Source organism: Canis lupus, chromosome 15 (assembly GCF_011100685.1).
Source record: "Canis lupus familiaris isolate Mischka breed German Shepherd chromosome 15, alternate assembly UU_Cfam_GSD_1.0, whole genome shotgun sequence".
Taxonomy (NCBI): domain Eukaryota; kingdom Metazoa; phylum Chordata; class Mammalia; order Carnivora; family Canidae; genus Canis; species Canis lupus.
The window spans coordinates 39,284,267-39,304,743 of NC_049236.1; the positions used below are offsets into that span (position 1 = coordinate 39,284,267).

The window sequence follows — 20,477 nt, forward strand, 5'->3', positions numbered from 1 at the left end:
GAATCCTAGGTCTGCTACTTGCCAGCTGAGTCATTTCCCAAGTCTATAAATCCAGTTAGGATTACTGTGAGGATTAACTGGCTTAAATCATAAGGCATTTGAACAGTAAGCATCTAATAAATGTCAGCCCTTATTTATCTGTTGTTTCACACGTTAGTCTTATCTGTACACTGCGACTGAAGCCTTCTTTGAATACGAATTTTGAACTCCTGCAAGTCAGGAACCATGTTTGATTACTGCTATTATAAATCTTATAATCTACAACATACTAGCAAACGTGATCTATAATTACTTAATTAAATTGTTAATTAAATTTTTGTATAATTTGAGAATACAATTCATAACAAAACTCTGAAGAAATATTTTTGATGAACAGAAATATAAGCAACTGAACCCAAATAAAACATAGTCTATAGAAAAGGGTCAAAATAACTGGATTACTTTTTAAACATTTAATGACAAGTTTCTATCAGATCTATTAACCTTCCAAAAGGGTACTTCCAGGGATGTCTTTTATCTGCTCAAAATCTTTTAGATTTTTCTCATTTTCTAAAAAATAAATTTAAAACTCTTATCCTGACATTCAAAATCACCCATGGTCTGACCTCAACCTATTCTTCTAATTTTATTCCCCATCTTTCCCTTAATAAACTCTATTATTTCAGATAAATTGAACTACTTGCCCTTACTCATAAGTACCCTCTGCTTTTCTGCCTCATGTAACCTTTATTATTTAATATGACAATACTTTCAAGGAACACAATATAAGGTTTGTCACAGGAACAAAGAGTGATTGTGTGAAAGGATAAGCTTGAATTTTAAGAATTTCAGTTCAATTTATGAGCCCTAATTTCTCTATACAGTTTTGACTTAAAAAAAAAAACACTTAGCCTTCATTCCCCCAAATTATGTCACCCTCATAATTCCAAAAACCTCAGATGTCACTACTTGAAATATATAAGCATGTAAGCATGGTCTCAAAGTAAAGGGTTCAGACCCCAGGGTATACAAGATACCTACTGAGTAAAAGAAAAAAAAAAAGAGCTTCCATTTACACTTATTCTTTATCTTTCTAATTTACCTCATATATTCTTAGAATAGTAGTAGATATATGTAATTTATGAATACATGAATTTGGGATGTTAGCTTAAAATTTGTTTACTACGGTACATACTACAAATTAGGGCTTTCAGAAACTCTATGGGTTTGCTACAAGTAGAGAACCAGAAGCAGTCAGTTTAGAGAAATCTTTAGGGACAGACCTAAAAACCTATAAACACCGTGTATTATTTATGCAGGATAAATGTTTTAATTTGTAACCAACCTTCAAGGAAATGTTGAAATACAACTGGTTTGTCATTTAGAGATGACATATAACTGTTTAAGACTTTTAAACGGGAAGTTTTATCCTGATGTTAAAGTCACTACAGTAAATATTTCATTAATAAAAAATTTCATTTGGTTAAACTTATATGTATTTACATATACATGTATATATATAATTAATCATAATTATTCATAAAGAGCTTTTATTGGAGCCAATAATATGATGCTTTAAAAAAGACAATGTAGCAAAAAACAAAACAAAACAAAAAAACCCAAAAAACAAAAACCAAGAACAGAGAGTGTAGGGAGTAAGACTAGCCATGGAGCTAGACTAACAAGTACTATCCTGGGAAACAAGCTACACATTAAGTAACTAAATGAAGTAAACATTCTCCTAATAGTCACTCTACTTGGCAATTTTTTTTAGTTTTCATAAATAATTATGACACACTTAACACAATCCACTCTTATTAGCTTTTGAAGAAAGCATAATATTTCTATAACAAATTAAGTTCTAAAAGTGAGTAAAGATTTCGTGTCATAATACTGCATTTCCTTTGATACCAGTATACCCTAAAAATCCTACCTCTACATGACTCAAAACAGATACACAAATCTTAATTTTAAATCGAGTGGTTCTCTACAGGGTGTTTTGGTCTTTTTTTGCTATAGTGTTAATATAAAATCTAAATGAGCAAGAATCTCTAATTCATGATTTAGACTCTGAGCTTGTAGGTTGCATGAGGGATTAGTTTAAGATTATAAAAATACAGAGTCAAACTTTCCACAATGTCTCTCCCCTACCGTGACATACAGAGTGATCGAGAAACATACACACACAGCCCAGCTCCATCTTTCTTCAAGATGGGGCAGACTCAGTTCATAGAGAAAGCAGGAAACAAAGACAAAAGGAAGATTTTTTTTCATTGGAAACCAGTATCATCACACCCAGTAAAACTAAAAGAACATAATCAAAGACACTATGATTTCATTTGTTAGGCAAGTTAGCAGTAGTGAGATTCATCACAAACTATAAATGATTTATCAAGGCATTCTTTCCCCTACACATGCAGTGAGAATAAAACAGCAATAAACATCAGAAAAAGAGCAATTGGGAATCTGACATTTGACACTGGCAGAATCAGATGATAGGATAATGCACAAATACCATGCCTCTCAGATACACAATGAATTGGCAAAGACAGACGTACTGTCTTCCTTCCCCCCTTACTTACTACACTCTGGCTTCCATTTTTCCCAAGTTCTTCCTCTGAAATCTTGCTCAAATTATCTAAGTAGTGGTCTGATATTGTGTGGCACAAATCTTCAAAAGAATAATCCTTTTCTTGACAGAGTTTTATTTCATCCAAGAGTTTTGATAATTCTCCAGTCACAGTTTCACCTGTAAGAAGATAGCAATTTTTTTCAAAGTTTCAAGAAGGGCTATTGCCTAAACTTCCTATTAACTAATAAAAATATAACTAGTATGGTGATAAAACTCATATTATGACAAATAAGATTTAGTAAGTCGGAAAATACTCCATCGAAAACAAGATACTAAACTATAATTAGTGCAAGAACTTATAAAAGACAAGGAGAAATCCCAATTTTGCCCGTTATTACTCTGATTCAAAATAGAAATAGGATTGAAGGTTTACACATGTATAGTACATAAAAGCATGTGGAATGAATAATTCCTAAGGTTTTATTCATTAGAACATTTCATCTTCAACAATCTTTCACTGGCATTATAGTTCACAGAAACACAATTCATTCAATAACTCATTAACAAATTTTAAATGGTATTGGGAGCCTACTTCTTAGATTCAATAAGAAGAAATAGAATGTATTTAGACAAATAATTACATAATTAATAAATTAGAATTGTGCAATGTGACATAAAGGAAAAACACAGAAGGAACAGATAAATAATATGCATCTATCAAAATGTGAATATTTTGTAGGCTGCATGCAAATATGCATTTCTCTAATCATTCTCCGAAAAGTACCTTACATGTACAATTTCTCCTGAGAATAAATAAAACTCCAGTAGTTATAATCCAGATATCAATATTTTCATTCTGCATTAACACATCTTAGCAAGGGGCACCTGGGTAGCTCAGTCAGTTAAGCACCCAACTCTTGATTTCGGCTCAGGTCATGATCGCAAGGTTGTGGGATCAGCCCCGCTCTGCATTCTGCAGGGAGCTGGCTTGAGATTCTCTCTCTCCTTCTGCCCGTCCCCCAACTCAGGTGCACTCTCACTTTCTCTAATTAATTAATTAATTAATTAATTTTAGGGAACAATCTACCATAAAATATCCACTCCATGTAAACTTCATGACAGCAGAAATTTCTAATTTTGCTGACTACAATGTCAGGACCAAGAGTAGGGTCTGACAAACAGAAGTGCTCAGTAAATGCTGACTGAATGGGTGCCTGGGTGGCTCAGTCCATTAAGTTTCCGACTCTTGATTTCGGCTCAAATCATAGTTTCAGGGTTGTGAGATCGAACCCCGTGATGAGTGTCAAGCCCCCGTGTTGAGCTCTTCACTGCTTAAGACTCCCGTTCCCTTTCCATATGTCCCTCCTCCACCATATTCTTCTTTAAAAAAAAAAAAAAATGCTGACTGAATAAACAGATAAAATATAGAGTATAGGGACGCCTGTGTGGCTCAGCGGTTGGGCTCCTGCCTTTGGCTGAAGTTGTGATCCCAGGATCCAGGATTGAGTCCCACATTGGGCTCCCTGCAAGGAGCCTGCTTCTCCCTTTGCCTGTGTCTCTGCCTCTCTCTCTCTCTCTGTGTCTCTCATTAATAAATAAATAAATAAATAAATAAATAAATAAATAAATAAATATTTAAAAAATAGAGAGAGTATAAGATATAATTTATTAGATTTGAAATTTTTATAAGTGTTAGCCTTTTTGTACATTTAGGACAAATCTGTACATAAATATCTAGTACTATTTCAAGGGTTTATAATTAGCTACTTACTCTTAGTCTTTTGGGAAGGAGACTCAACAGGAGATGAAATATGTATTTCTTGTGTTGTATCTTCTTGTACATGCTCTTCAAGGGCTGCTGATCTTCCCACACCTTCTAAATATTCTGTGTACACAAGTTTTTGAAATTACATAGTCAAATTCACTTACTTTAGAATCAATAACTAAACTTCAGGTTTTATTTCTGGTGACCAGTTTTTCATCTATTTTTTCTCCTAAATATATCCTAAGTATTTAAAAGAACTTCAAAAAAAAAAAAAAAAGAAAGAAACAAACAAACAAACTGAAAGACCTTCATCATGAATTATTAATTTAAATCTTTTTAATTAAAACATAAAAGATACTTAGGAACCTAAGAGACACATAAACCCTCTTTGTGAAAACTAAACTGGTCACATTCTTTCCTTAAAAATAAATTCATGTGTTAAAAACATAGTAACATCCTTAGTTTCCTTAAATATATTCTACCTGAAGATTTAAAAACCTCTGAAAGATGCTTTGAATAGACTTGATACCTAAACAGGAATACCGAATTCAGATGGATACAACAACTAGTCAGGTAACATAAATGAATGAAATTTATGTTATAATGGTATTTATTCTTGTAAGATAAGCATAATTACATATTAAAGTTTATTTCCACAAAGAAATAATGTTCTTTCTCATTATTTTTGAGGTAGTGTTCTACACTCAGCCTATCTCTCATTTTTTCAATTTTGAGGAAGATATAATAATAGTAACAGCAGCTAAAAAACTTAAATGTAGCTTACTATGCAACCAGCAGTATTCTAAGTATTTAAAATAAGTTAACTCGCTTGAGCCTCACAAAACTATGACATGGGCACTATGACAATTTCACTTTTAAAGATGACAACTCAAGGAGAAGGATTTTTAATTGACCATATTCATACAGCTAATAAGTGGCACAACCAGATAGACATGGGACAATAAAATATCTCACTTTTCTCTTAAGCATAAGGAAAACGGCATCTGAACACAGAACACAGAAAGCACGTGGAGCATGATTAAGGTGACTCACCGAAAGTTCAATAGTAAAGTAAAATTAAAGCCTGTTCTTTTTTTTTTTTTCTGTTCTTTTTGAGAAACCGAAATTCTAAGGTCTTATCTGAAATTCCAGATTTTTCTATGTTGAAAGCTAATTAAATTTTTGTGGAAATACAGTGCAGGCCTAAAATATGTAATCTAAACAAAATATGTCTGCTATCTGGCAAAAGTATTCCATCTACAGTGGCTAGTTTGTAGTCTCCATCTAAAGAATTAAATCAATTGATTTCTCCCCACAGGGATCTTTTTTTCTTACATGTCTTTATTCAGAAGGAATCTTTTTTCCTAAAATCTAGTTAAGAAAGTTTGTGCTCTTCATGCCAACCAACAGTGTCTTTATACCATCCAAACGGTTTCTAAGGGCCATTCTACTAGGCAAAGAAAGCAACCTATGGAAGTCTATCCTTAAAATTTTGACCCAGTGTAGTACTTATGTAAAGTGAATTCTTCCTCCGAGACACAAATAGTAATTTTATCTACTCTAAATTGGTTTTAGCGAAATAACAAACTTTTTCATTAAACTTAAAATGCACCACTGATTTGTGACCCAGGAATGCAAAAGCATACAGATAATACATTCACATTCTAAAATCTGCCAACAATTTTAAAAATTCTAAGATGTCCTGTATGTTCAATACAAATTGACATACCTAATGAACCTTGACCATTTAAGAGAACACAGTTAACTCCTAGCTAATAACAATTTCATCTAAGTTAAATCAATACAGTAAATGTCTGTAATTACGTCATGTCATGTCTTCTTTTTAGCGGATGACATTTATTTTGCTTTTCCCAAAAGACGTATTATTCACAAACCTCTGTTTTTTTAAAGTTGAGTTAGAGACAAAAGTTCAATATGAAATATAAAGTGCCTAAATGGAAAAGACAAAAATGTTGTATACCATTCTTTTTTATTAGCTTTCATTCCACTTGATTTTAATTTGAATATGTAGAGCCACTCTTGTATTATCTGATTTATCTCTATATGCACTTGACTTGTAATTAACTTCCTTTTTAACAAGAAAATTGTAGGGGACTGACCTTCCCTTCCCTAAGAGGTTTTGAAAATAAAGAGAGAAGACAGCATGAATGACCTCCTGTAGCTCATCTATTCTTTTTACCCCTCTTTGGCTTCTGTTAACTCTTGTATCTCTGCATCACCTGCCTGACTTGGTTTTAATTCGTGTATCTCCTGCAGGACAGAGTTGTCCTTCAGTTTCCCAACTAATATCCAGGAAAACCATCCTGTCTCCCTTCCCTATTACACTTGCTGCCAATCTGCAATAATTAGGGGATAATCATTGCTGAACAGTGTAGAAGCTAACTGGAAAGGAGAGAATCAATGTCTGGGTTTTTAAGGGAAACATACTATATGTCAGGCCTAATCATGAAGCAAAATGGGAGAGTATTTAAATCTAAATTTTCGTTAAAATTTTTAGATCAAACAGGGAAGTATATAATCCTGCAAATGAACCTAGGTGGTTCTCAAACATTCAGTAGACCTTAGGTGACCTTTACCAAAAACAAAGGCTGGCAAGACAGAATTATCTTATACTACTAGATTAAGGAAGAAATAATCTGTATTATTCTAGCTAAGTATTCTATTCTATTCTAGCTAACAATAATTCTTGTTGTTAACCCAGCATTTATGTACCAGGTCTACTACCCCAAACAGGATATGAGTTTGAGCAAGTCAGTGTCTCAGAGCTTCAGTTTCCCTCATGTGCAAAAAAAAGGCAAATAATGATATCAGACTTACCTACCTCACAAAGTTATAGAAATCAGACAAAATAACAGAAAATCCCTGAAAACTCTTAAAGCATTATCCAAATGTAAGACCATTAACACTTTATATAGCCTTATTACCATCAAGTTCCTAACTACATTTTTACTATATGGATTTAAAAGACTACTATCAAGTGATTGAAAAACCACTTTTGCTTTTCGTAAAAATACTCATTAGCTGAAAACAGAAATAAAACATTAAAAATTATTATTATTGGGCAGCCCCGATGGCGCAGCAGTTTGGTGCCGCCTGCGGCCCGGAGTGTGATCCTGGAGACCCGGGATCGAGTCCCGCGTCGGGCTCCCTGCATGGAGCCTGCTTCTCCCTCTGCCTATGTCTATGTATCTCTCTCTGTGTGTGTGTCTCTCATGAATAAATAAATAAAATCTTTTAAAAAATTATTATTATTTAGTTTAAAAGTCTACCAGAAAAAAACGTAAACAGTAAGTTTACTTACAAGTAAACACTGACTCAAAACTCAAGAGAAAACTACAGTAGATTTAATCTAATCTTAACTTTAAGACAAGCTCATCCATCATTCAATATTGTTTACCTTGTAAGAGTGTTGCAATCTGGAGAGATTTCTGAGACGGATGTTCCTTCAGAATGTCTAAGACAGTTCTACCTAAGCTATCCTTTATGTTGGCATCAATTCCTGAAAGAAAAAGAAAAATCCACTAAATGTACAACCACAGAAGTGTCATCAGAAGATACTGTCAAGATGTAACTACTCTAATATTAAACATACACAGACCAAGCAATGAAAATAGTTGTGTAAAAAATTAAGTCCTAGACACACACACACACACACACACACGATTTTTGTAAGAAAGAAGATGGGGGTCTCCTGCTACCAAAGATTAGGAACATTCTTGACAATGAATGAAGTCTTCAAGGGCACTGACCCAATCATTAAGATTGTTTTTTTATAATTAAGGCTAGTTTGGATTATAGGTAGTTAATAGATATGCTGTCAAGCTGAAAAATATTATTTATTAATTTAGAATGTGAATTCCTAAGATATAATAATGGTTCTGTGATATAGATATATTCTGTAAAATACGTTAAAAAATTTTAAAATAATAATGTATCATGCATAACATAATGACAGTCTTAAAATATCTGAGTATTCACAAAAGTTGAAGGATGATTATTTTGAACTGTTGTCCAAATAGTATTTGTCCAGCTACAAAGTCAAATTATCTCATATTTATGCAAGATTATATTCAGTGTAAATAACAACCATCTACCTGCTGAGCACACTTCTTGAAGCTTGTAACTAAAATACTTTTGTAATTATTTTAATTCTAAAAATACTTATTGTACTAAGGAATGTAGTAGTTTTCACTGCCCCAAAAAAGTTTATAAATTTTCCAAACATCTAACTGTAAACAAAGCCAGCTTTCATAATCCGGCATTAGTTCATTGTATAATAAGATAATTAAGCTTTGCTTAAATTTGTATAGAAATGTGTGACAAGCAAAATTGTAATTTGTTGCCTATAAGACATTTATTATATCACTGTTCAATGTAAAAAAAATGTACTTGAGACTTTAACTTTCTAGAACTATAATCAAAATGCAATAGCCAATGTTTTTCATTTTTTCAGGGTGGAAAACAAATACACTAAATGTAGTCCATAACACCAAAGACTCAAATCAATTGTTTCCAAGTATAAAATTGTACCCGTGCTTTTTTATCCTAAAAAAATCCAATCTCAGTTCCAATTTTATTTCATTTCATTCAGAATATACTTATGAAGACAAACCTACTCTGTTGTTCCTTCAAAGCATTCCTTCTAAAAAAAAAAAAATCCCTTTAAATCACTGCAGCTTACAAATAATAGCTACTCAGTTGATGAAGCAACAAGGCGAATTTACCTTAAGGATACAGAACTCTAATTTCTGTTTACCATAGTTCCCAATAAGCCTAGGGAAATACTATGTTCTTTCATAAACCAGGCAATTGTCATAACTTCATAAGGATCAGTTCCTCCCTTTTGTACAAGCAGAGAATTCCTTTTCCTTCTGGTAGTTTCTCTAATATATTTCAATATGGTTTAAATATATACAATTGTAATTTCTAAGAGCTTTTTACTGACATCTATGGAGTAAAAGAAGGTGTATATTTATATTCATTTTACCTAAACATTGAGGCTCAATTCTACATGATATGGATACACATTTGCAATATGAACTAAAGGTAAAAAGTAAGGGTGATTATGGAAAAAAAAAAACTGTGCCATTTCCCTTTATCTAGTCCTGAAATAGAAATTGTATTTGGCAGAATAAATTCCATGGAGAATCACGGTAGTTACCTGTTTCTAACAGAACTCTCACAACATCCACCTTTCCAAATAAAGCTGCTTCATGAAGTGCACTCCCCTTTTCTGTCTGGAAAAAAAAAGAAGAAAAGAAAAAAGAGAAAGAAGCACAGTTGCATTAGGAATGCTTACAAGTCAAAAAAATTGTGATTTTATGTACATATTCTCTGTAATCTCAGCACTCCCTGACAGAAAGGTACTATGGAATAAAGAAGGGATCCTAAGAACAAAATCCAAATGCTTGGATTTGTAAAACACCTCTACTTCTGAACAGTCATTTGACCTTGTTATGTTGGTAAGTCACTCACCTGCTCTTAGCCTCGGGTGTTCTCAGGTGTGATATAGGCAGTTTTACTCACAAGGCTTTTGTGAGTATCCAATGATTTCAGTCAATTCATATACTGCATGCATTTATCAGATGCCAATTATATGCCAACGATAGTTGAAGGGTATTCTGAGACATGGAAATACGATGCTGACCCTTACATATTTATATTCTATTTGGGGAAATAATAGATGCATAAAAAGAGCCTTTATGATAAGTGAAATCTAAACAATTTAATATGGTTTACAAAATCCAGATGATCTCCATGCTCTCCTCTCCACACTTTCTTCTGTCCACCTCACCTCTCCTCCAGATCTTATATCCTATGCTTCAGGCAAACTGAACTTTTCCACATTAGTCTCAGTGGCTAGGGATCTCTGAAGCTGGTCCCTCTGCCCAGTAGGATCCAACCCTAGCCTTCTATCACACTATCACCTATCCACTAGTTCTCAATCTTCAGCATTAACTGGAATTCCTTAGAGAGCTTGTCAAATGCCAGATTTCTGGGCCTTACTCCCAGTTTCTGATTCAGCAGCCTGGGGGTAAAACCAAGATTTTTCTATTTCTAACAAATTGCCAGGGGATACTGAGGGTCTAGGAGTATACTTTGAGAACCACTGACCTACATGTCAAATCTCAACTTGAACATAATTTCACTTAAGAAGATATCACTGGCCCCTAGGCCAAGTGCTTTTCCTATATAACCCACAACATTTTTTTCCTCATCATAGCACTTATACTACATTATGTCATGTGATCATCTATTTCTCTTAACAATCTATAAGTTTAGTGTAAATGTAGATCTCATATCTTTTTTCATTATTGTATCCCCAATGCCTACTAAAGTACCTTGAAAATGTGACATTAAAGAATTGTTTTGAGGGTAAAAGGTAAACAGGGGGAGAAAAACAGCATGGAACAGAAGAATTGTGAGTGATGCAGGTAGAGACTGGCTCCTGCCTAAAGGAGGATCAAGGAAAATTTCAAAGCAGTAGCTTTCTGAGTTACACAAATGTGTTTCTTTCACTTTTTTATTTTTCTCTCAAGAATTTAATAAACATATAGCAGGACCTCAGTATGTGTGCATGTGTGTGTTAAACTGAATAATGTCATTATAGGAATTCTGTCCCCCTATATTAAAAAACTGATCTCTACTGTGGGGTTCTAATCTTGATTCAAAGTAGAAATAACATAATAAAATAATATATAATGTAAAAAAAGTTAATCAACAAAATCCTATTGTATAATTAACTCAATCTAAAATGGTTTATAAATGCATCATTAAGGAGACTGAGGATCAATGTGATCTAAATTTACCTTCAAAGAAGCCATGATTCAAATATATTTGACTTATACTTTCTGTCATGATATGTATAGATACTGATAAAAATGGAAAAAAGGGTGCCTGGTTGGTACAGTCAGCTGAGCATTGGACTCTTGGTTTTGGCTCAGGTCATGATCTCAGGGTTGTGAGACAGAGCCCTGTTCTGGGCTCCATACTCCATGCAGAGTCTACTTGAGACTTTCTCTCCCTTTGTCCTTCCCCTCTCACTAGAATGGATGAATAAATCTTTTTAAAAAATGGAAATTAAAATAATAATTCATAAATGTATAGCACTGTTCAGAAGGAAAGATAAACTGTGGAAATTTATTCAGCTCCTTAAAAAATTAATCTCAATATGGAGCAAAAATCCTTTTTCTGATTCTCTGAAAAATATCCCTTGAAATAATTTAATTCTTTCACTCTCACTGTGTTTTTCAACCAAATTTCTGATTACTAATTTGATTTCCTTCCATACTTAAAATGATTTTATGTTAGAAAAACTCCTCCTGGGATAGCACACCTTAAATATTCTGAAAAACTGAATAATGTTTTAAATATAGGGATGAAAAAGAAAAATAACAGAATTCCTCAGAGCCTGGGAAGGGAACAGGGGACAAAAACTATGAACCCAGGGTTTTAACACTGGAACAGGAAACTGTTCCAAGGAATCTGCCAATCCTGGCAGACTAATGCTTGGCCTTTAGCCAGCTACTGAATGTGGAAGTGGAAGGTGGGAAGGAGACAAAGAAACCCATGAAAGCTGAGAAGATAGATCAAGGACCCCTGAAAAAAACCTAAAACTCTCAGGGGCACCTTGCTGGCTCAATAGGTAGAGAAATTCCAGCCCCATGTTGGCCATAGAGATTACTTCAAAAAAATTTTTTTTCAAACTCCAAAAGAAAACATCCTCAGTAAAAAAAAATTAATAAACATTTTTAAATAAATAAATATTAAATGTGTTGGACAGAGGGAGAAATTAAAAATGGCTATTTTGATCTTAGTTATAAGTGGAGCAGAGTAGCAAAAATAACATTAAATCTTACCACAGTTCTCCCCTCACATGGACTTGGGGCCAAAATTACACAATCTCTGTCCTCCCCCAACCCTTCAATCCTAAGCCAAAAATGTAGAAGGAAGTGACTGTGGTTTTGTAGTACCAAGGCAAATATAAATGCTTAGCAGAAGCAGATATACATCCCTGTGAAAAAAAAATACACTTTAAACTCAGAACTCCTAGAGTTCTAACAGATCAAGCTCTAAGAAACACAAATTTAAAATCAGAAACCACTGAACATGAAAGAAAATAAGCCACGAGAAAGAATTTAGAGAAACAAAAAAGAATAAAATCTATAAAAACGTCACACGTCATGTGATGATTACCTACAGCATATAAAATACATATGATCAATAAAATAAAAGAACAAAGAAAGGATATCAAATATAATTTAAAAAACAAGAGGAGAATCAAAATTGGCCAGATGTGAAAATGAACTAGACAGCACTTCTAGAAATGGAAATCATAATGTTTTAAATGGAAAAGCTTAATAACAGGTAAGACACAGCTGGAAAAACAAGTATTGAACTAGATAGTGGATTTTTTTTTTTAAGTACATAATTCAATTTAAAGAAACAAAAGATTGAAAATGTGAAAGGCAGGACAGAATAAGACTCAATATATGTCCAATCAGAGTTCTAGAAAGAGAGGTTGGGGATAAGTAATTCAATGGCTAAAAACTTTCCAGGACTTATGAGATACTAATATTCAATTCGAGGAATACCGAGCAAGATAAGTTAGAATACATTGTGAACATATTACAGTTCACTTACAGAACACATAAGATAAAGAGAATATCTTAAAAACATCCCAACAGAAAGAACTAATTATCTAAAAATAATTAATAATTAGATCAACCGCTAACTAATCAACAAAAATAATGACAGAAAACAGTACCTTCATGTGTCAAGAGAAAGTAATACCAATCTACCATTCTATATCCAGCAAAAGTATCTTCTAAGAATGGGAGCAACATAAAAATATTTTCAGGGATGCTTGGGTGGCTCAGCAGTTGAGCATCTGCCTTCAGCTCAAGGCCTGATCCCAGGATCCAGGATCAAGTCCCACATCAGGCTCCCTGCATAGCCTGCTTCTCCCTCTGCCTATGTCTCTGCCTCTGTCTCTGTCTCTCTCATGAATAAATTAAATCTTTTTAAAAAATTAATTAATTAATTAATTATACATATTTTCAGACAGACTAAATAATGAATGGTTACTACAGATCCTTACCGAAAGAACTTCCTAAAGATTTAATTCAGGAAGAAGTACCTGAGGTGCAAGAAGTAATGTTAAATAAAGAGAATGATAAAGAGAAGGCTAAGTCCAAACTATTTATTTATTTATTTATTTATTTATTTACTTATTTTTTTATTTAGTAGATTTTATTTATTCATTCATGACAGAGAGAGAGAGAGAGAGAGAGAGAGGCAGAGACACAGGCAGAGGGAGAAGTGGCTCCATGGAGGGAGCCAGATGTGGGACTCAATCCCGGGTCTCCAGGATCATACCCTGGGCTGAAGGCGGCACTAAACCGCTGAGCCACCCAGGCTACCCAAACAAACTATTCAAAAATATAACAATAATGTCTACCTTTTTGTACTAATTTGGTTTTCTAGATACTCTGATATAAAAGTGGGTACTTTAGACACTGAAATGGACTGCTCTATAAAATGAAATTATATAAACTTCACCATACATAAACAATTCTTTTGGAGGAGACAGATGTAGAAGATCGGTCCCAAGAGAAGTTTGACTTTCAGTCATTATATAACTTGGAGAAATCACTCCATATCTATGAAAATTCACATATCCTTTTAAATAAAGAAAATATTAACAACCTGGTAGGGTTATTGGGAGAGTTAAACAAAATAAACAAGTCTCAAAAAGCATTTTATTAACCTAAAAAATAATGAAAAATACTATCATTATTGCTGCTAAAAAAGCAATTAGAAAACTTATTTTTTTAAAACATCAGTGATGCTAATATTTTCAAATTATATATAAATATATATGTATTGTGTGTATAATAATATCCCTTACATTATTCCAAGAAAAAGGGTTATGTTAAATAGAACAAGTATTTTTATACAATAGATAAGGAGACCCTGAACTCTTAAATAAAACTAGAAAAAGTTAGCAGATGATAAATACATTTTTAGCCTGAAAAGATTAATCAGTTTTTCCAAATCCAAGATGGATATAATTAGCTTATTGATAGAGAACATGAGGATGGAATGGATTGTTCTCATAAATTTAAGGTAAACAGTGGTATCAGGAACCATTTCTTGCTATCACAGTAGTATCAAAAATAGTACAGAATTTAAATATTCAAATCTATCAACTATTCCTTATCAAAATGCAGGTTAATTCCACAATATCCTCCAGTTGACCATACCCTACCTTGAGTCTGTGTCTACTATCCTCATTCAGATTAGTATCATTCTGTTCATCTCAGCCCTCTATTCCAAATCCACAATCCATAACTCACCAGATCTTGAACATTATTCTCATGAAATAATATTTAATCCAAAACATTCAACAAGCAAGTTGAATGTATACAAAGAAATAACACTAAAATAGGTGAACCCAAATCCTCTCAATCCTCGAGATTTTGTACTGCTTTTCTCATGGATCAAATTTCACATTTTTTGAAAAAAATCATTTAAAATAATCATTTCCAAAACAGACAAAACAGACAGTTATGCAATTGATAATACAATAACACTTCAAAAATGCATCCAGGGATGAGATATGAAGCACTCACATCTCAGCACTGCTAAGGAAAAAACACCTCTGAACATAAGTTGTAATGAAAACTGCCGTGAGAGAAGAAATTAAATGATATAATATACGGAAATGCCAATAGTTGAATTGCTGATGAAAGCAAAGAAATTATCTTATTGATTGGAAATGTCTATTAATGTCAAGTCTCAGTAGCACCAAAGCTGAAAAAAAACAAGACAAGTGATAGGAAAGAGGGAGACCCTGTTTTAAAGCCCTGGGTTTTAGCTTCCTTTTTGTTCTTAACCCTATGTATTTCTGTGGCTTTTGTGGAAGTTCAGTCATGCATATAAAGAGATATTTGTTATGCTTTATCCAGTATTTCAAGGTGTTTTAAAATGGTTTCTTGGGTTCTGTATTCCACCAGATTGTCAAAACAACGGATGGAGAGATGTTGGAGCTTGCCTGTGCTGGTTCCCCCTTCTGAATTTAACACCTCTAACAAAGTCCTCCTGAGCTTGAAAAAGAGAGTGACCAGATAGATAAAGGAAGATTAATTATTTAATAAAGGAGAAAACAGATAGAACAAAGATGCCAAGATATAAAGTAAGATTGTGGTGATGATCATAGAGAAAATAGTACAGGAACCAGAGGAGATGAAAACTATGAGAACCAAGACATAAGAGCCAGTGAATAAAGATAACCTCAATGGAGACAGAAAGCCAACTAGAATAGCACGTATCTCAGCAGTAACAACTCCCAGCATGCTGGCTAGTACCAGTCAGCCTTACGGGCATCTCCCAGAATTAAAAGATGAGAACATCCTAGCCTTTATAAACAAACACGTGACTTCTGAACAAGCTGGGAGGCCACTACTCTTTTGTATCCTGCATTAGCTAGTCTATAGCTGGTTAATTGTGTTCAACACCAGGTAATGAACTTTTACAGGAACATTGACAAGTTAGGATGTGCTCAGAAAAGAAGGTCCCGAATGACAAAAGACTTAGAAAAACATCATATGAAGAAGAGCCGAAGGTTTTAAGAAAGTTTAGATTGGAGGGGAAATAGCACAAGAAATATGTCTTCAAATCATTTAGAAACAAGATTCCTCCTCTCCAAAAGATCTTTCCTCCTATCCAACTAGGGACCTCGTAGCCTCGTCTTTACCTTTTTTCCTTCACTTCTTAGAGAAAGAATCTGTTTTCCTCCTTAAAGCTAATTCTCTACTTGTGCTCTTATCACTTCCTGCTGCTTCTTGAATTTCATAAAATACCTTCACCATTTCCCTTGCATCCTCAATTTCAGTCTTCTCACTGAATCCTTGCACCCTTCATAAAAACACAAAACTTTTCCACAATCCAGCATAAAAGAGCCAACCAAAGAAATGTCCTGGGAACCTGCTATGACTTCAAGCTGCTATTCTGTATCTCACTTTTCTTTACTCCATAATTTGTAGAGTCATCTTCCCTTCTGTAGGAACAATTTCTATTTTGTTACTACCATCCTCTCTGGCACATAGACGCAATACCTGGCACAAAGCAGGCACTCCATAAATACATGGTGAATGAATGAATGATTACATGTAACTGTACTATCTTGGCACCCCTCTTACCACTGCTTTCTTATTGACTTCTTTTTCCAGAAATTCTGACTATTCTTTATTCACCTTCTTTTCTCTACATATATTCTCTCTCTTATAAACCCATCTGTTCGCATGGTCTCATCTCTCACTTCTCTTAGGCTAGCCCCATTTAAGTAGCACATCCTAAGCGGGACCTCCCACCCCGTTTCATTCAACATCACAACAACCAGAGTATTTCCTTTATGGCACTATCAAAATTTATAATTTTTGTTTATGGTTTTATTTCCTGTTTTCCCTACAAGTTACTCAACTCCATGAGGACAGGGAATAAATTTTCTTATTCACATAGCATAGTGCCTGGGAGCCTGGCCTGAAATGGCTAGTAGGAATATGGCATCCTTACAGGGAAGCTGGGTTTTTGGTTCAAGGGAAGGAAAAGAAGTTGCTGGGATGGTAAGTAAGATAGGTCAGGGAAGGCTTCCCTACTTACTAAACATCTAAGCACACACCTGAAGAAGGCACAGGACTAAGTCACGTGGGTTAGTAAAGCAAAGGTCTCAAGGCAGGAGCTTGCCTAGTATGTTCCAGTAAGAGCAATGAAACCACTATGGCTAAAGCTAAGTGAAAAATGGCAGAGTATAGTCAGAGATGGCTTCAAAGAGACAGCAGAACTAGGTCATGTAAGACACCCCCTAGCCAATTTAGCTTTTGCTCCAAGTGAGATGGAAAACCACTGGAGGTTTTTTGAGCAGAAAAAAAATTGATATGATCTAGTTTAGTTAGTTTAGGCTGCTTTATTGAAAACAGAGGGAAAGGATTCTCTTATAGCCTGAATGTTTGTGTCCCCCAAAATACATCTGTTGAAACCTACAGTGTGACTGTATTTGAAGAAAGGCCTCTATGGAAGCATTTCAGGTTAAATGAGGTCATAAAGGTAGGAACCAATGTAATGGGATTAGTGTCCTTCTATGAGTTGGACACACTAGAGTGTTCTCTCTCTTTCTCTCTCTCATTCTGTTTGTGCACAAAAGACCATGTGAGTACACAACAAGAAGACAGCCATCTTACAAGCCAGGAAGAGAGCTCTCACCAGGAACAGAATCTGCCAGAATCTTCATCTTAGACTTTCCAGCCTCCAGAACTGTGAGAAAATAAATTCCTGTTGTTTAAGCTGCCCAGTCTATGAGATTTTGTTATAGTCCCCTGAGCAGACTAATATAGAGGGGAAGGAAAAAGCAGGGAAGCCAAGTTGAAGGCAGGAGATGTGCAGGACTTAAGCTACAGTGGTAACAGTGGAGGGAATGAAAAGTAGTGAAATTCTAGATATATATTTTAAGCACAAAAACCAAAAGGATTTGCCGAGGGGCTAAATGTAAAGTATGAAAGAAGTGCTGACGTTTGGGAACTAAACAACTAGCAGGATAGTAATGGCATTTGCTGAAATGGGGAAGTTTAGAAGATGGGCAAATCTGGGGAGACAGAGTTATGGAAGCTAAATGTTCAGTTTTGGAAATGTTTGAAGGCTCACTAGTCATCCAGTAGATATGTCTAGTAGGCAATTATGTCCCTAATTTAGAATTCAGGGTAAGGTCCAAGATGAGTATATAAACATGGTTGTTGTGAGACAAAGATGCCATATGAGGTCAGGGGATTGGATGAGGTCAACTAGGAAGCAAGTTTACAAAGAAGAAATGAGGTCTAAGTACTAACCCCTGTGATACTGATGCTTAGGGATTGGGAAGTGGAGAACAGGTTAACCATGGAATGGAGATGGGACAGACTACATTACTCCCTGCTCCAGTCATATGCTCTGTGTCATATGGCTGCAGGTCCCTCCACTTACATGGGTGGAGTGGATTTCTCCACCCTTTGATTTGGGACATGGCCTTGTGACTTGCTTTAGCCACCACCATATGGTATCTGTGTGATACAAGCAGAGGCATAAAATGTGTTTAGGTACATAAAGCAGAGCAGACCGGGCCAACTTTGAGCATGAATTAGAACTTCCCCAGATGACCTGCAAACCTGAGAATGAGGAAAAAAATGCTATTGCTTATTACTGTATACCACTGAGGTTTCTGTGTTTGTTGTGCAGCAGCACCATGGCAATGGCAATAGCTAACAATTACAGGGGTTTACAGAGTTCCAATGTAAAGATCTACTGAAATAAAGGCTGGCGCAAGAGAGGGAGGTATGACTTTACAAAAAGGAAAAGAAAACAGGAAGGTTTAATTCTTGAGCAACTCCTACGGATAACAGGTTTGTGAGGCCTGACAGATTTATCTAGCTGCAAGGCTGAATGGAAGGCAATCAAGGTCTTTGACTCTGCCCTACCTGGAGTAAGACCAAGAAGGAGCAGAGAAGCAAGAGAGAACAGTGACTCAGATGTCAAAAGAGAAAAGTGTTTCTAAGAGGAAGAACTGCTTTGTCAATGTCAATGATAAATCGAATTGGCTGCTGGATCTAACAATATGGAAGCCATTAGTCACCGTACCAAAGAGGGGGAAGAAAGACTTTTGATAGACTAAGGAACTGGAGTAGCTTCAAGAGAGAACAGAGGAAAGATATCTGATACAATGAGTAAAAACACATCTTTCTAAATATGTTGTTATGAAGGAGATTAAAGAAAGGGAACAAAAGCTAGAGGGAACTGGGGGTTCAAGAGAGAGTTTTTCTAAAAGATGAGAAATACTGTGACAGCTCTGTGGGCCTATGGGAGTGATACAGTGGAGAGGGGAAAATACATAGTATTTTAAGGGGAGGATCAGGTCTCCAAGTAGAGGAGTCAGCCTTCAGAATAAGCCTCAGTTCATTTAAAGCACCAGGAAGAAAAGCAGATGCACATCCACCAGCAAATGTGGTGGCACAAAAACCATCATGATGGCTTCTGTTTTCTCTGTGAAATAAAGCAAAGTCATGATCACAGAGAGATGACAGAGAGGAAAATGTTAAAATTTTGGGAAAAAAGGAGAAACTTTAAATAATCCTCTAGGAAAGGAGGACTGAATGGATTATTAAAATGTAATCCATCCATTTTAAACACATAGGTCTCCTGCCACGAGAAGCACTTAGAGAACAAAAAAATGGTACCTTACTCGGCTTTCCATCTTAACAGCTCCTAGCATGGGAACTTGTACTCTTCATTATTAATTTTCTATCATTTTACTTTCATTTCCTTTCATATTCAAATAAAATCCAATCAGCTTAATGTTTTGCCAGTACTTTAACTTTTTAAATTTTAATAAGAGAAGCTTCCAAGAAACACAGTTAAAGCACCAGCATAAAAAGACACCATCACTACCTAGTTACCCAAACCAGGTTTGAAATCCATAGAAATAATTGCTAACTTCAAGACAATCTTGCCAATTAACACCTAACTTTCTAAATATCTTAAGTATGACAGTTCTCTTTATTAAGAAATCCTTTAAGACTAAAGGGTTTGCATATAAATATAATATGAAATTCACCTAAGCAGGAATTAAATTATTTTCCTCAGTTCAAATATGCGATATAATTCAAAACTGCTGAAAGAGAAATGAAGCAGAAACCAAAACTACAGAAAACACTAACATAAATTACTCATTTTAAAACATTTGTAATTAAAAGAAAAAGAGAAGATCCTCCAAAGTCATCTCTAAATTTTAAAGAATTATTTATAATGATTTGAATGTAATTAAAGTCTGAAAGTGTATTGCTATAATTTACCAAATGGGATTATTTTTATAGTGCTAATTTCCAACTGATAAACTATAACAAGTTAATGAGAATTAAAGCCACTGAAACAGTTTAAGGTTACTGTCTGGTATTCTTCACTCTCACTGAGTAAGAATATGAACAAATATCTACTTTAAATGTGATATTAAAAAAGTTTTGCAGTGGGGGTGCCTGGGGGCTCAGTTAAGTGTTGTATTCTTTTTTTTTTAAGATTTTTAAAATTTATTTATTTATGAGAGACACACAGAGAGAG

The 20,477-nt window shown here is 34.6% G+C and overlaps 1 protein-coding gene across 14 annotated transcripts in view; it reads right to left on the reverse strand.

Moving 5' to 3' along the window:
* Nucleotides 1–20,477, reverse strand: part of ANKS1B (ankyrin repeat and sterile alpha motif domain containing 1B) — a 1,057,476-nt gene that overhangs the window by 855,271 nt on the left and 181,728 nt on the right. For all 14 annotated transcript variants that reach the window (XM_038558749.1, XM_038558744.1, XM_038558739.1 and 11 more), the window contains exons 5-8: nucleotides 9,499–9,574; nucleotides 7,735–7,836; nucleotides 4,323–4,436; nucleotides 2,562–2,728 (exon numbers count right to left, since the gene is read on the reverse strand). In XM_038558749.1, coding sequence (XP_038414677.1) covers nucleotides 2,562–2,728; nucleotides 4,323–4,436; nucleotides 7,735–7,836; nucleotides 9,499–9,574 — 459 coding nt within the window. The remainder of the gene's footprint in view (nucleotides 1–2,561; nucleotides 2,729–4,322; nucleotides 4,437–7,734; nucleotides 7,837–9,498; nucleotides 9,575–20,477) is intronic.